At 41.4% G+C, this 16,958-nt stretch overlaps 1 protein-coding gene across 11 annotated transcripts in view; it reads left to right on the top strand.

The window, feature by feature from the left end:
- kcnab2a (potassium voltage-gated channel subfamily A regulatory beta subunit 2a) overlaps positions 1 to 16,958 on the top strand; it is a 133,944-nt gene that overhangs the window by 48,895 nt on the left and 68,091 nt on the right. For 2 of the 11 annotated variants that reach the window (XM_052526823.1, XM_052526832.1), the window contains exon 2: positions 7,964 to 8,241. The exons of the other annotated variants lie outside the window; for them this stretch is intronic. In XM_052526823.1, the coding sequence (XP_052382783.1) occupies positions 7,964 to 8,241 (278 nt within the window). The remainder of the gene's footprint in view (positions 1 to 7,963; positions 8,242 to 16,958) is intronic. 11 annotated transcript variants of the gene reach the window in all.

The raw sequence follows: 16,958 nt of genomic DNA, 5'->3' as shown, positions 1-16,958 counted from the left end.
AGTTGTTAAAGCGTGATGATCCAACTAATGCCCCCTGGCCGAACCCTCACCCGGACGACGCTGGGCGAAACGGGAGGCCTCTTATTTATTTCTAAACCTGTTTTTTCTTTGACGTTATTGGGTATTGTGTGTAGATTGATGAGGGGGGGGGGGGACTATTTGATCCATTTTAGAATAAGACGTAACAAAATGTGGAAAAGGTCAAGTGGTCTAAATTACGTTCCTGTGCGCACACAGTGGCAAGAAAAAGTATGTGAACCCCTTGACTTATTGACTTGTGCATAAATTGGTCATAAAATTTGATCTGATTTTCAAGTCAGTTCAGAACAAATTCTTATTTACAATGACGGCCTACCCTGGCCAAACACGAACGACGCTGGGCCAATTGTGCGCAGCCCTATGGGACTCCCAATCACGGCCGGATGTGATGCAGCCTGGATTCGAACCAGGTACACAACAGAGGCAGGGATGCCTCTTGCACTGGGATGCAGTGTCTTAGACAACTGCACCACTCGGGAGCCCATTTAAGTCACGACAATAGACAAACATAATAAACTATAAACTAATAACAATAAACTAATAACACACAAACAATACGTTTTCATGTCTTTATTCAACAAACAGTGTAATCATTCACAGTGCAGGGTGGGAAAAGTATGTGACTCCTTGTATGTAATAACTGGTTGAACCTCCTTTGGCAGCAATAACCTCAACCAAATGTTGAGGATCAGACCTGCACAATGTCAAGAGGAATTTTGGACCGTTCCTCTTCACAAAACTTTCAGTTCAACAATATTCTTGGGATGTCTGGTGTGAACTGCGCTCTTGAGGTCATGTCACAGCATCTCAATCAGCTTGAGTTTTGGGTCGTTGTCCTGTTGCATCACCCAACTTATTTTGAGCCTCAATGCCTATTTGTTAACTAAACATTTATTTGTATTTTTTTATTATTAGTTTATTAATAGGCCACTAACTTACCCACCCCCCTTTTGATACCTGGCTCTGCCCAGGTAACAACCTTATATACCCTAAATAATGACTTAGGGGGGATTAGTAAATTATCCTTCTTTTCTCCCTTGGGCATCCATTAATCTCAATCCTGTATCAATTCTCTGTCAAGTGTCTTATCTAGTTTAATAAGTATCTGTGCTATTTATATATGTTCTTAAATATATATATTTACCGATTTAAACAGTAATTCCTTTCTCTCCTATCTCTCAAAATGCCACTAAGCGTCTCACTGTTTGACTATCTAAAATCATTGATTTTAGAAAAAACATGTCTAAATGGCAATCTCTAAAGTCCTTACATTTCCAAAGTCCTTTCCATTTCCTTACAATAATCCTAAATCATCACAGATATCCTATATTCCCGTTAAATGTAATACTATTTAAAAAAACTCCTAATAGTCAAACAGAGCCAAAATAAATGCTAACCATATCAAAATCATTCCTACACTTACAGGCTCTTTCCTTCAGGGATCCTCAGTATTCTATCTGACAATAACATGAATTTAATATATGTTGCATAGTGTGGAATACCTTATCTACAGTAATTTATCACCCCTAAGAACTGAAACTTACATATTTTAGATAACTTCCATCCGTCCCGGAATAAGGATTCCTACTTAAACACACCAAAATACAATGTTTAAGTTAAATCAAACCCTAAAATTGACCGTAACCAAATAAACAAACCACTTTTATCAGCAAAAAACAAACTATACAAAAACTCACTACTATAATGCTTCAGATGACAAAATTACTCAGACTCACGTTTACATCTCAGTGAAACAAATCATCATCTGCATGTTCCTCAAGAAAAAAAACTTGCCCCTGTTACAGATGTCTACGTATCAGAGGAAAAGCTCAAATAACCAAACTCAACCTAGCTAATTTCCCGAAACATATGCAATTATGTTTTACTATAGAGGTTGCTTTTCAACATTAATACCCTAACATTGTTCCACATAATGGAAACAGTGCTCAAATTCACTGGTGTGACATAAACAATCAAACCATTTTCCTTCTAAAAGACACAAACCATTTTCTCATTGTTTGTGGCGACAATAGTGTCTTGCGAGTGATGTCATCAAGCGCTCAACCTCGACCCAATCCGCAACGACTTTCAATGAATTGTAAATAATTGTTGGCTGTCTGCAGCCACAGTAGTACGGGTTTGATAAACTAAACCTAATTTATCACGTCTGTTGAATCCTGAATTAGAATTTACAACATCAATCAATATCTCTCATCTCCCAATTCGCTAAATTTATAAGAACATTTCGATGGGCATAAATCATAATTGTCTCTTCGTTATTATTTAGAATAAATTTTGATTTAAGTAACTGTCTCGTCTTTGACTTAGCATTTTAATTACGACTCTATTCCCAATACATTATTCACTTGTCTACTTAAAACTCCTAATAATCCATATGTGAGTGTACCGCTTTAAGATATCTAGTCTCTGGGAACAGGGAAATCCCCTTAACCCAAACCTTTACTACAACAACGAAACCTAATAATTATGATAATCCCTTCACATCATTTGTTTTAAATCCCTCGATGTTTCATGTAACTCATTCAGTCTATCTTCAGATTGTCGTCCCAAAATATTTTATACACTGCCATACACTCAAACCACTGTGATAAACGTGCACTGTCCCTTTAAGATAAGACATTTACTTGTTCCCCGTAATGAAAACAGATAATGTTTTTAGAATATGTTAACTTCTTGTTCGAATTCACTGGCGTTACCTAACCAAAAATCAATATTCGGGAAAACAATCACAACTTTTTACGTTTCAACTATTCTTACCTATTTTATAGTCCAAAGGGGTGCACTATATAGCCCAATTGAATGCCTAGCAATTCCGTTGCTAGCTGTAGCATCTTTTCAGACTATCCTTACGATATTTAGCTCCTTTTTAAAAAATGTATTTGGAACTTTTAGCCACTTTTGGAAAGTAACTCTAAGCTATAATGAGGAACGGTGTTGTCAAGGTAAACTGAAGCCGCAAGTCAGCCTGCCTCTGTAAAATATATATTCCATATTCAGATTGAGTTCTGCTTTAAATTCTATCAACAAAGTAAAACCAACCAAACTTCTCAACTTTCTATACCCTAACATTTAAACGTACCATGTTCTGTGCTAAATTTATCGTATGTCCGTCGATTCATAAAAAATATAACATCCTGGTTATCGTATCTCTGTTATTCCCTACATTTAACTTTAGGTGACTTTCTCTTCTATAATACATTTATTTAGATATGACTCCCATCTCAATACATTATTCTAGCAGATCATTTTGGGCAAAATAGCGTATTACATCGAAATTGTCTCGACATTATTTTTAATGTCTTTTTTTCAATTCAATCTAAACAACATATTAACCGTTCAGTTAATATCTTATACAAACACTAGCGACCGTATTTTTCAGGCAAAACATACAAATAGATGAATTACAATCTAAAATCAATTTGTCTATCGGTTTCAAAGCTGAAATACGAACCTTGGTGTCCCGCTATTAAAATGATTGAGTTTCCCCGCCAATAACTATATTATTATAATTGTCTGTAGTCGCAAACTTCGACACCGAGAATTCTCAGAAAATCGTCCTAATTTAAAACCCTTCCTGACTATATTAGTAATATCAGCTTCTATTCAGGTTCTTTGTTTGAGTCAGATTTGTTTGTTGTCTCTTTGTTCTCCTACAACGGTAATCTCCCGTTAGTTCCGGCACTTCCTTTGAAGGATTTTCTACCCATCCTTAATCCTTACCGTTACTAGTAGCTATGGTATTTAATCACTTATCTATGCCTTTCTATATTTCATTTGACCTTCTATGTGCGTGTATTTCTATGAATCTGCTATTTACCATTACTTAGTTACTTTAGTTGCTTTTCTGTCTGACTATGTGTGTGTCTCTTTAATGATAATCAGTATTTCTCCTTCCTGGAAACCTCATCTATAGATGACTTGATCGGACATTACATTTCACCCGTAGGATATTTTCCTTGGGACTTTATACGTTAATATCTCATATCTCACCACTCTAGATTAAGTTCCCCTCTCCTCCCCTTAGATATTAATTTCTTTCAGCATTGTACAGGTTAAATTATTCTGTTCGCCTAGAATTACCCTGCCTTCTCACCAAGCCTAATTTATCCTCACCTGTTTTAATATATCTATCTGCTACTTCCTCATAGTCAGACTACTTCCCATATACAGATAGACTACTCAGGTTCAAACTTTATTTATGTATGTTTTTTGAATTAATGGCTATCCTATTTGTACGGAACAAGCGTCCTATTACTCAATGTGTACTATATCTCTCCTTAATAACCTTCCGGCTTGCAAAACCAGGATTTATTAAGCTCTAGTTTATTTATGGTAGTGCACCTCACCACAGGTCAATTTCAGACCTGTTTCCTTCCTATTGATTTTGGTTAAAACACAAAGTAGAAACCCATTGTATTTGTTCAGAATATTCAAGCACCTATCATTGATTAAATCCAAACTCCTTTAGAACATTCAATCAAAAATATCCCAAATAATCCCTCCCAAATTCAAGAATAAAGGCTACTGACCTTGCTGCCGACTGGGAAAAGCACTGTTTGTTTGGATCTAGTCACTGTCCCTGTGGTCTGGGGTGTACATCGGCCTAGTCTTTCCCTCAATTCAGAGGCCAGGTCTTAAATAACGGAACCAGATCCGCTCATGCACAATTTATTCGGCGTACGACCTCCAGATGGCAGGGACGGATATTTAGATCCCGGTTCGAAGGACCAATTTTTACAGGAATTAAATTGCTCTATGTTTTAACACCCAATTAAAATGACACTCTGTCAATTCATAAGGATTTGTAAGACCCTTATTTTATAGTAATGGACAGAGCCCAGTCTTAAAGTCAAACAGCAGAATTTATTCACGAGAGTACTGAACACGATACAGTTTACCACAGGTTATAAACTTAAAATGACGTCATTAGTTTTCAAACTGTCCCGTCTCTTCTCCCACCCTGGTACAAAGGCAGTATCTCAAGCCTTCCCACATCGTCTCCCTACCAATTTAATATAATTTATGACTGAGCCAAGGTCTTCCTGTGTAGATAAGCATTCTAGCCAGTCTGACGATAAGTTAATTCATTCATTCACATAATAGTATTCTGATTAGTACATCCTGATTGAAATGTATACATAATTAGTCATTATTGATAAAAATTCCCTTAACAGTATCGTAGACTTGTCAACAGAGATGTTCGCATGTTCCAGCGATTCCTGTAAGTCTTTAGCTGACACTCTAGGATTCCTCTTAACGTCACTAAGCGTTCTGCACTGTGCTCTTGCAGCATCTTTGCAGGACGGCCACTCCTAGGGAGAGCAGCAACAGTGCTGAACTTTCTCCCTTTATAGACAATTTGTCTTACCTTGGACTGATGAACATCAAGGCTTTTAGAGATACTTTTGTAACCCGTTCCAGTTTTATGCAAGTCAACAATTCTTAATCTTGGGTCTTCTGAGATCTCTTTTGTTTGAGGCATGGTTCACATTGGACAATGCTTCTTGTGAATAGCAAACTTTTTATTTTTTATAAGGCAGGGCAGCCCTTACCAACATCTCCAATCTCATCTCAATGATTGTACTCCAGGTTAGCAAATCGCTTTTGGAGATGTCATTAGCCTTGGGGTTCACATACTTTCCTCAACCTACACTGTAAATGTTCAAATGATGTATTCAATATAGACTAGAAAAATACTATAATGTGTGTTAGTAGTTTAAGCAGACTGTGTTTGTCTTGTGACTTAAAATTAGATCTGATCTTCATCTAAGACCAATTTATGCAGAATTCCAGAGAATTCCTATGGGTTCACATACTTTTTCTTGCCACTCTACACTACTGGTCAAACGTTTTAGGACATCTACTCATTCAAGAGTTTCTCTTTATTTTTTACTCTTTTCTACATTGTAGAATAATAGTGAACACGTCCAAACTATGAAATAACGCATATGGAATCATGTGGTAAACAAAAGTGTTAAACAAATCTAAATAGATTTTAGATTATTCAAATAGCCACCCTTTGCCTTGACAGCTTTGCACACTCTTGGCATTCTCTCAACCAGCTTCATGAGGTAGTCGACAGGAATGCATTTCAATTAACAGGTGTGCCTTATTAAAAGTTAATTTGTGCAATTGATTTTCTTAATGTGTTTGAGCCAATCAGTTGTTGTGACATGTTGGGGGGTAATACAGAAGATAGCCCTATTTGGTAAAATACCAAGTCCATATTATGGCAAGAACAGCTTAAATAAGCAAAGAGAAACGACAGTACATTACTTTAAGACATGAAGTTCAGTCAATACAGGGCAGCAGGGTAGCCTAGTGGTTAGAGCGTTGGACTAGTAACCGAAAGGTTGCAAGTTCGAATCCCCGAGCTGACAAGGTACAAATCTGTCGTTCTGCCCCTGAACAGGCAGTTAACCCACTTTTCTTAGGCCGTCATTGAAAATAAGAATTTGTTCTTAACTGACTTGCCTAGTTAAATAAAGGTAAAAAAAAAAAAAAAATTTAATCATGAACTTAAAGTTTTATTCAAGTACAGTAACAAAAACGGTGAAGCGCTATGATGAAACATGAGGACTGCCACAGGAAAGGAAGACCAGAGTTACCTCTGCAGCAGAGGATGAGTTACCAGCCTCAGAAATTGCAGTCCAAATAGACTGTGTGAATCAGGCCTTCGTGGTCGAATTGCTGCAAAGAAACCACTACTAAAGGACACCAATAAGAAGTAACTTACTTGGGCCAAGAAACATGAATAATGGACATTCGACCGGTGAAAATTTGGAGACCAAATTGGAGATTGGTGGTTCCAACCGCTGTGACTTTGTGAGACCACATACTGAAGGAAAAGCAGCCAAAAAGTGCTCAACAAATGTGGGAACTCCTTTAAGACTGTTGGAAAAGCATTCCAGGTGAAACTGGTTGAGACAATGCCAAGAGTGTACAAAGCTGTCATCAAGGCATACGGTGGCATTTTGAGGAATCTCAAATATAAACAAATCTAACTATATTTTAACACTTTTCTGGTTGCTACATGAGTTTTGATGTCTTCACTATTATTCTACAATGTAGAAAATGGTAATAAAAAAATGAAAAACTTTGAGTAGGTGTTCTAAAACTTTTGACATGTAGTGTATTTTTTTTAATCTATTTTTTTATGGCACATGAGACAACTGTCTGATTCATGCTAATCCATTGCGGCGGCTGAGACTAATCCTTTGCTGAGAAAGTAGAGAAAATCGAATTAGCTCAACCTTTGGTCAGATCCACGCGCAGTACAAATTGTGTTCACTGATGCCTTTTGGTGCATGTATTAAAAAAAAAAAAACTAAACATTTTTACCATAACTTGAAGCTTTAACAGGGTTTTGGGTGCTGGCTAGTTGTCAGAAGGTTTGTCTCTTGGCTCTCCCCCTACATCCAAGTAGAAAACCTAGAACGGTGTCTGCCTGCCCTGGCCCTGGCCCTGGCCCTGGCCCATGTCTGAATGTCTCCTCCTCCTGCTGTCCCCAATGCACCTATGCCTCTTGCATGGTCCTGCTCCTTAGTTAACCACAAGGTGGTCAGCTGAATGCACCCTATCAGTTTAACCCTGCCATTGTGTGTCTTTCCTGGGGGGTGTTGCCGTGACTCTGATTACACGATGCATGGCTGTGTGATGCTCTGCTCGGGGGCAGCAGTAAGAGAGCTCTTATGGGAGGAGTCCAGCGCTATTTAAGGAGGTGGCTGTGTCCTGCTGGCTCCTAGCTCCTGTCTCAGACCCACTTTTCGCTCTCACTGAGTGGTGGGTCGCTGCGGCGACAGCAAGAGTAGGGGGGATGTTTGCGGGAGGGTTGTCAGGGGGTCATCCTCCCTGGGCGGCAGTGAGGCGTCAATCCATGTACGCTCATTCCGAAAACCTACAGATCCCCAAACCAGGCGGGCCGGGCAGTGTTATACGGAAAAGCAGCAGCGGCAGTGGCAAGATGCTGTCCATGTCATACAGCGAGAGCATGCGGAGTGGCATTAGCCGCTACCACTCGGACCAGGGCCTGAACCAGCCACGGCCCACCGACCCAGGGGAACTGCAGCGCCTCAGGGAGCAGAGGCATGCCGCTCAGGTCAAGAACATGGAGGACTTCCTGAAGATGAATGGCCTGGCCCTGGAGGAGTGTGTGTCCTACCAGACTGGCATGAAGTACAGGTAAGGTCGGGGCATACCTGGGGCTTGGTAGGTGAGACCTAATGATTGGCTTAATGGGCAGGTGAGACTTGAGGACAGGCTGCTGCTGACCAGGTAGAGTATACTGTATGGGTACAGGCAAGAGGAGTGGGTGTGAGGAAGGTTCTGTAGACCACCTGAGGCTCAGGCAGATTATAATTGTCTACTTTGTGCTATGTATACTGCCCACCTTGCTCTGTCATTTTTTTTTTTTACAGGCTGAGCTGCTTATTTACCTGTTCTGGGGGAAGTCTTTGACGTAATGAATCACAGTGCTGATCAAATGTATGGGTTAATGCCAACGTATAAGTATGAATAGAGCTGTTCCACTCGTGGTATGAAGCTGTGCAGTGTTGGACTCTCCTCTGGCCAGACTGCTCTTTATGGTACTGGCTCTCATTTTATTTTAATCATCTAGGTCGCTGGCATATTTGCCCAACAAGATGGGAAGGACACACTGTTCCATAAGGATTTACCTGACCCTGTTTCCCCCCCTCCTTTTTCCCCCTGATCAGCCAGAGTGAAGATTCTCCCTGTCACTCTGGCCCCACATCACCACTCTGTCTGAGTAGTCAAATGGTAGACATGTTGTCGTGTTCTGAGAGGTTAGGTAACATACTGTACATCAACTATGTGATAACATGCGACTCTTGCAGTGTGGTTTGCGCATGGCTAACCCTAATCTGTTAACCCTAAATTAAAGTTTTGCGTAATTGGTCAGATGCTCGAGTGAGTTCTCGGTCCGTACTTGGTAAGCGAAGCGATAGAACGAGGATCCGAACCAGAATGAAGAGCTCTACCCTCTCTTTGCGGGAAAGTCTATGGGCCAAATGTCCCATTCCTTTCCGAAATTCAAAAGATGCTAACACCTGTGAAATCGTTATTTGTCCAATTTAAACAGTGATGAAAAACCCAAACACTGGAACTAATGCTGCTCGATCTCGCACATCCTGTTGTATCATGACAGATCTATGGTACCATGTATGTTTACGTAGTCTATCAACGAGAGATTCATCTAACCCCTAACTTTCACCCCCAACCTAAACCAGAGTGATGCAGTTCAATAAGGCTTCAAACTCAGTACTGTCTGGTATAATGTGTGCAGTTTGGTATTAACTGTAGTGTGGTCCACAACCTCACATCCTTGGGGCGGCAGGATAGCCTAGTGGTTAGAGTGTTGGACTAGTAACCGAAAGGTTGCAAGTTCAAATCCCAGAGCTGACAAGGTACAAATCTGTCATTCTGCCCCTGAACAGACAGTTAACCCACTGTCATTGAAAATAAGAATTTGTTCTTAACTGACTTGCCTATAAATAAATAAAGGTAAAAAATAAATAAAAATGTGTGTAGTACAGCCATGACTGCATCGTCACTAATGGCAGGGGTACCTGCTGCTGTTTTAACAGGGATGGTTGCTTTGTCTGAAGATGAGCCAGCTGTTTGGATGATGGGCAGGGAGTCCGGGACTGTTGTTGTTTTGAATAAGGCCATTATTGATGTCAATTGGTAAATCGGTGTAGATGAATGGGGGGAGACGGGTTAAAGAAGGGTTTTTAAGCTTTGAGACAATTGAAACAGGGATTGTTTGTGTGCCCTTCAGAGGATGAAACAAAAGTTAAATGCTTTTGAAAGGGTTATGGTAGTAGGTGCCAGACGCACCGGATTGTGTCAAAAACGGCAACGCTGCTGGGTAATTCACACTCCAGTTTTCCGTACGCATCAAGAATGTTCCGCCACCCAAAGGACATCCAACCAACTTGACACAATTGTGGGAAGCATTGTAGTCAACATGGGCTAGCATCACTGTGGAATGCTTTCGACACCTTGTGGAGTTCATGACCTGACGAATTGAGGATTTAAGTTATTTTCTGTTTATTCAACCCTTTGTTTATCAACAAGAGGAGTGGATTTGATAGCAAATAGACCAGTAATTACATATTTAACCACTTAAGTACTGTGCATTCGGAAATACTTTTTCCACCTTTTGTTACGTGACAGCCTTATGCTAAAATTGATGAGTAAAGCGTTTATTTAATCCATCTACACACACTACCCCATAATGACAAAGTGAAACAGGTTTGTAGAAATGTTTGCACATTTCTATTTAAAAAAAAGATCCCTTATTTACATAAGTATTCAGACACTTTGCTATGAGACTCAATATTGAGATCAGGTGCATCCTGTTTCCATTGATCCTCCTTGATGTTTCAACAACTTGATTGGAGTCCACGTGGTAAATTCAATTGATTGGACATCATTTGGAAAGGTACACACATGTCTATATAAGGTCCCAACGTTGACGTTGCATGTCTGAGTAAAAATCAGGCCAGGATGTCGAAGCAATTGTCCGTAGAGCTCTGAGACAGGATTGGATTGAGAGACAGATCTGGGGAAGGGTACCAAAACAATTCTGCAGTATTGAAGGTCCCCAAGAACACCGTGGCCCCATCATTCTTGAATAGAAGAAGTTTGGAACAACCAAGACTCTTTCTAGAGCTGCCTGCCCTGCCAAACTGAGCAATCTGGGTAGAAGGGCATTGGATGGGGAGGTGACCAAGAACCCGATGGTCACTCTGACAGAGCTCCAGACTTCCTCTGGAGATAGGAGAACCTTCCAGAAGGACAACCATCTCTGCAGCACTCCACAAATCAGGCCTTTGTGGTAGAATGGCCAGATGGAAGCCACTCTTCAGTAAAAGGCACACGATGGCCCTCTTGGAGTTTGCCTAAAGGACTCTGACCATGAGAAACAAGTTTTTCTGCTCTGATGAAACCAAGATTGAACTCTTTGGCCTGAATGCCAAGCGGCAAGTCTGGAGGAAACCTGGAACCATCCCTACAGTGCTGTGGGGATGTTTTTCAGCGGCAGGGACTGGGAGACTCGTCAGGATTGAGGAGAAAGGTGAACTGAGCAAAGTACAGAGATCCTTGATGATAACCTGTTCCAGAGCGCTCAGGTCCTCGGACTGGGGCAAAGGTTCACCTTCCAACAGGACAACGACTCTAAGCACACAGCCAAGACGACGCCGGAGTGGCTTCGGGACAAGTGTCTGAATGTCCTTGTGGCCCAGCCATAGCCCGGACTTTAACCCGATTGAACATCTCTGGAGAGACCTGAAAATAGCTGTGCAACAACGCTCCCCATCCATCCTGACATGATCTGCAGAGTATAAAAATGGGAGAAACTCCCCAAATACAGGTGTTCCAAGCTTGTAGAGTCGTACCCAAGAAGACTCAGTGCTGTAATCGCTGCCAAAGGTGCTTCAACAAATGACTGAGTCTGAATATTTATGCAAATGTGTTATTTCAGTTTTTAAAAATAAATTAGCAAAAATGTCAACTTGTTTTTGCTTTGTCATTATGTTGAATTGTGTGTAGATTGAGGGGGGAAAACAAACCAATTATAAAATGGGTGTTCGGAAATTCAATCTTGAGTGCCAGAATGCGTTCATTTGTCAGATTGTTCTTTTGTAAATTCAGAGCGCTTCGCTCTCGGCTCGTTCAGAGCACACACTGGACGCTCTGGCTGAGGAGTAGGGTTTATCCGAGCGTTCTGACCACACAACTGGCTAACGTTGGCTAGCTTGCTAGCTACATCCAGAAACAAATGAGAGAACACCTCACACTGACCATTTTACTCACCCTAGCAGAGCTTGTTAGGTTGTTTTAATTACACTTTTTTTGCCCATGTTTACGGACACCGGCCATAGTCAATGGGTGTTGAACGTTCGTAAATTCCTCAGTTATTCTGCGCTCTGGCACACTCAGACGAGAGAGCTCTGAAATCCAAGTTGATAGCCAGAGTGAATTTACGAACACACCCTTGATGACTGTTAGCTTGAATAACACAAAGCAGTCTGTAAAAATAAACTTATTTTCAGTGGTTGTGTCACAGGTCTCAAATGTTTCATATAAAAGGTTAGACATTGCCTCGTAGTCCTAGTCTATGGTTGACACAAAATACTGACATGTATAGGCCTAAGCTTACTTGGGTCTTGAGTGGTGGAGAAGGGAAAGTTGTCCAGTGCAGAGGGATAGGCATAAGGGGATGAGGTAAAGGAGCCATCCCTGATAGAATAGATTTGGTGCTAGTCAGTCTGTCTACATTTTTGAAAACATTACAATACATTTACAACAGATTTCACAACATATTAAGTGTGTGCCCGCAGGCCCCTACTCTACTACCTCGTACAGTATCTTCCAACACAAAATCCATGTGTTTGTATGCGTGTCTGTCTGTGCCTATGTTTGTTGCTTCACAGTCCCTGCTGTTGTCTGTATTTGTATCTGTTTTTTAAATCTAATTTTACTGCTTGCATGAGTTACTTGATGTGGAATAGATTTCTATGTAGTACTGTGCGCCTCCCATAGTCTGTTCTGGGCTTGGGGACTGTGAAGAAACTTCTGGTGGCATGTCTTGTGGGGTATGCATGGGTGTCTGAGCTGTGTGCTAGTAGTTCAACCGACAGCTTGATACATTCAACATGTCATTGACCTCATCGATACTTGTATTTGTAAGCGGTAATCTCTCCCACTTTGAGCCAGGAGAGATTGACATGAATATTATTCATGTTAGCGCTCTGTGTACATCCAAGGGCTAGCCGTGTTGCCCTGTTCTGAGCCAATTGCAACTTTCCTAAATCCCTCTGTGGCGACTGAACAGTAGTCCAGGTGCGACGAAACTCGGGCCTGTCCTACCTGCCTTGTTGATAGTGCTGTTAAGAATGCAGAATAGTGCTTTATTATTGAACTTCCGGCGCCGACAGAGATGGCCGCCTCGCTTCGCGTTCCTAGGAAACTATGCAGTTTTTTGTTTTTTTACGTGTTATTTCTTACATTAGTACACCAGGTCATCTTAGGTTTCATTACATACAGTCGAGAAGAACTACTGAATATAAGATCAGCGTCAACTCACCATCAGTACGACCAAGAATATGTTTTCCGCGACGCGGATCCTGTGTTCTGCCTTACAAACAGGACAACGGAATGGATCGCATGCAGCGACCCAAGAAAACGACTCCGAAAAAGAGGGAAACGAGGCGGTATTCTGGTCAGACTCCGAAAAAGGGCACATCGCGCACCACTCCCCAGCATTCTTCTTGCCAATGTCCAGTCTCTTGACAACAAGGTTGACGAAATCCGAGCATGGGTGGCATTCCAGAGGGACATCAGAGACTGCAACGTTCCCTGCTTCACGGAAACATGGCTCACTGGAGAGACGCTATCCGATGCGGTGCAGCCAACGGGTTTCTCCACGCATCGCGCCGACAGAACCAAACATCTTTCTGGTAAGAAGAGTGGCGGGGGCGTATGCCTCATGACTAACGAGACATGGTGTGATGAAGGAAACATACAGGAAATCAAATCCTTCTGTTCACCTGATTTAGAATTCCTCACAATCAAATGTAGACCGCATTATCTTCCAAGAGAATTCTCTTCGATTATAATCACAGCCGTATATATCCCCCAAGCAGACACATCGATGGCTCTGAACAAACTTTATTTAACTCTTTGCAAACTGGAAACCATTTATCCGGAGGCTGCATTCATTGTAGCTGGGGATTTTAACAAAGCTAATCTGAAAACAAGACTCCCTAAATTTTATCAGCATATCGATTGCGCAACCGCCCAAATAGGTCCACAGACGATGCAATCTCAACCACACTGCACACTGCCCTAACCCACCTGGACAAGAGTAATACCTATGTGAGAATGCTGTTCATCGACTACAGCTCGGCATTCAACACCATAGTACCCTCCAAGCTCGTCATCAAGCTCGAGACCCTGGGTCTCGACCCCGCCCTGTGCAACTGGGTACCAGACTTCCTGACGGGCCGCCCCCAGGTGGTGAGGGTAGGCAACAACATCTCCTCCCCGCTGATCCTCAACACGGGGGCCCCACAAGGGTGCGTTCTGAGCCCTCTCCTGTACTCCCTGTTCACCCACGACTGCGTGGCCACGCACGCCTCCAACTCAATCATCAAGTTTGCGGATGACACAACAGTGGTAGGCTTGATTACCAACAACGACGAGGCGGCCTACAGGGAGGAGGTGAGGGCCCTCGGAGTGTGGTGTCAGGAAAATAACCTCACACTCAAAGTCAACAAAACTAAGGAGATGATTGTGGACTTCAGGAAACAGCAGAGGGAACACCCCCTCATCCACATCGATGGAACAGTAGTGGAGAGGGTAGCAAGTTTTAAGTTCCTCGGCATACACATCACAGACAAACTGAATTGGTCCACTCACACTGACAGCGTCGTGAAGAAGGCGCAGCAGCGCCTCTTCAACCTCAGGAGGCTGAAGAAATTTGGCTTGTCACCAAAAGCACTCACAAACTTCTACAGATGCACAATCGAGAGCATCCTGGCGGGCTGTATCACCGCCTGGTACGGCAACTGCTCCGCCCTTAACCGTAAGGCTCTCCAGAGGGTAGTGAGGTCTGCACAACGCATCACCGGGGGCAAACTACCTGCCCTCCAGGACACCTACACCACCCGATGTTACAGGAAGGCCATAAAGATCATCAAGGACATCAACCACCCGAACCACTGCCTGTTCACCCCGCTATCATCCAGAAGGCGAGGTCAGTACAGGTGCATCAAAGCTGGGACCGAGAGGTCTGAAAACAGCTTCTATCTCAAGGCCATCAGACTGTTAAACAGCCACCACTAACATTGAGTGGCTGCTGCCAATACACTGTCATTGACACTGACCCAACTCCAGCCACTTTAATAATGGGAATTGATGGGAAATTATGTAAATATATCACTAGCCACTTTAAACAATGCTACCTTATATAATGTTACTTACCCTACATTATTCATCTCATATGCATACGTATATACTGTACTCTACATCCTGTTCTAAATTGTTATATAGCCCTATATATAGATAGATATCTATCAATATTTGTATATGTCCTAGCCCACCGCTTTCTAATTTATAATGGGTTATGCGTGATAAGCTTCTAATTTATAGCCTCTTTCTCCTGTGCAATACACAAGCAGCTTTTAGAGTCCCATGCAGGAAAAAGCTAGACAAGAATAGCTCTCTGAAAACAATTTTTTTCGTCTTTCTTAAAGGTGATTCACCTTCCAGAATTGAATGTTCTCTTCTGCTTTGCCATAGTTTGAATGATGTGTGTAATTCCAGTCCGTATAATGCAGTACAGTAATACAGTTCACACTCAAAGATTAGCCTTAGATTTACTTGAGCATATAGCTAGCTACATCTGTGGGCTTATGTTTTTCTGTCGTACGTAATGTGCAGTAGCCTATATGTATTGGATAATGGCACAATCATTTGGGCTTTTGCTCATTAAATGTTAATGTAGGGATCATAAAATGTATTTAATATGTGGCTCATCAGGCTCCGGTAGCATCAGGTTAGAATTTTCATGCTAATCAAAGCGCTAATCAAAACACATTTATATGCTCTATAATGCTTTTGAATGGGAAATACCGGGTTACCTGAGAGAAGTGATTTATTCTCAGGATGGAACATTTGTAAAATACTGGGAAAATATTCAGACCTACTAGGGATATGGTTAGTACATAGTTAAAATGTTAATGATAGTCCATCTGTAGATGCTCTACAGACTATCCAAATAGTGTTACTATGGGCATTACTGAATTGGCCTCTTTTTCAACTGTATTTTTCATTCATTTCATGTTTCTTGAAATGACAATGATTGACAATTATGCCTATTTGTAAAAAGTGAATTCTCAAATTTGAGTATGTCGTCACCAAATGGATGTAGTTGTTACAGCCTCCCAGACTGTAGAGTGCAGACTGGATGCTCTCGAGGCTCATGTCTCAGCAAACGGAGGTCTGAGCATGATATTGATCTCTTAATAATACTTGTTTTACTAAATGCAGATGCATATCATGGGTAGTGCATAGGCCTAACCAGAGTGCGACTTACACCCTGGCTTTCGGGGGATCTTTGTATTTTTTTGTAATGGTCCTAATAATGACGTAATTTAAGCAGTAAAAATATATTACATTTTAATGTGGCATGAACACAACCAGTAATGATATTTTAATCTGATTTGTCAAACAAATCACTTAAAGTAACCGTTCTTCCACTCAAAAATAATTCCAGCATTCAAACTACATGTATAGACTACTAGATCCATTTGATTAATGGAAATAGACATCTGCTGCAAACCACCAAAAGGTGTGAGTCATGACTAAGCGATTGCCATTGATTAGGCCTACATTAATTGACGTGTCTTGCTGACAAATGGACCTTTTTTGTAGCCTGAAAACTCGGGACACCTGCGATGGGGCTGAAACTGTCGTAGGAAAAACAGGATGGTCACCCTAACACACAAGGTACGTTAATGAGACTAGGCTACAGTGTGTATTCCCATGAACTTCAAATAGACCTACCTGGGATGTAGTGTTTAAATAAATAGGTGCATGGGTAAACTGATTGCCGGTCACTGTGAAAAAAGTAATGCTCCCTATACTTTAAGTGCATTTTTTTTTAAGGTGGGTAAATCGCATTTACTTACATTTACCCTTCACTGAGCCTAACCACTGCTGGTAGCCTACCCTCTCAGCCAAGGCAATTTTAAACACATGAACACACAGAATAGGTAGCCTACATTCAATTTAATACATGAGTTGAATTTTACACTAGTTCATGAGTTGGCCATAATTCAATAGTTAATGCTTGGAGTCTACACAGA

This window comes from Oncorhynchus keta, chromosome 10 (genome assembly GCF_023373465.1).
Source record: "Oncorhynchus keta strain PuntledgeMale-10-30-2019 chromosome 10, Oket_V2, whole genome shotgun sequence".
In the NCBI taxonomy this organism is placed as follows: domain Eukaryota; kingdom Metazoa; phylum Chordata; class Actinopteri; order Salmoniformes; family Salmonidae; genus Oncorhynchus; species Oncorhynchus keta.
The sequence above is the reverse complement of the archived record's forward strand: the minus strand, read 5'-3'. Positions and strand labels throughout refer to the sequence as shown.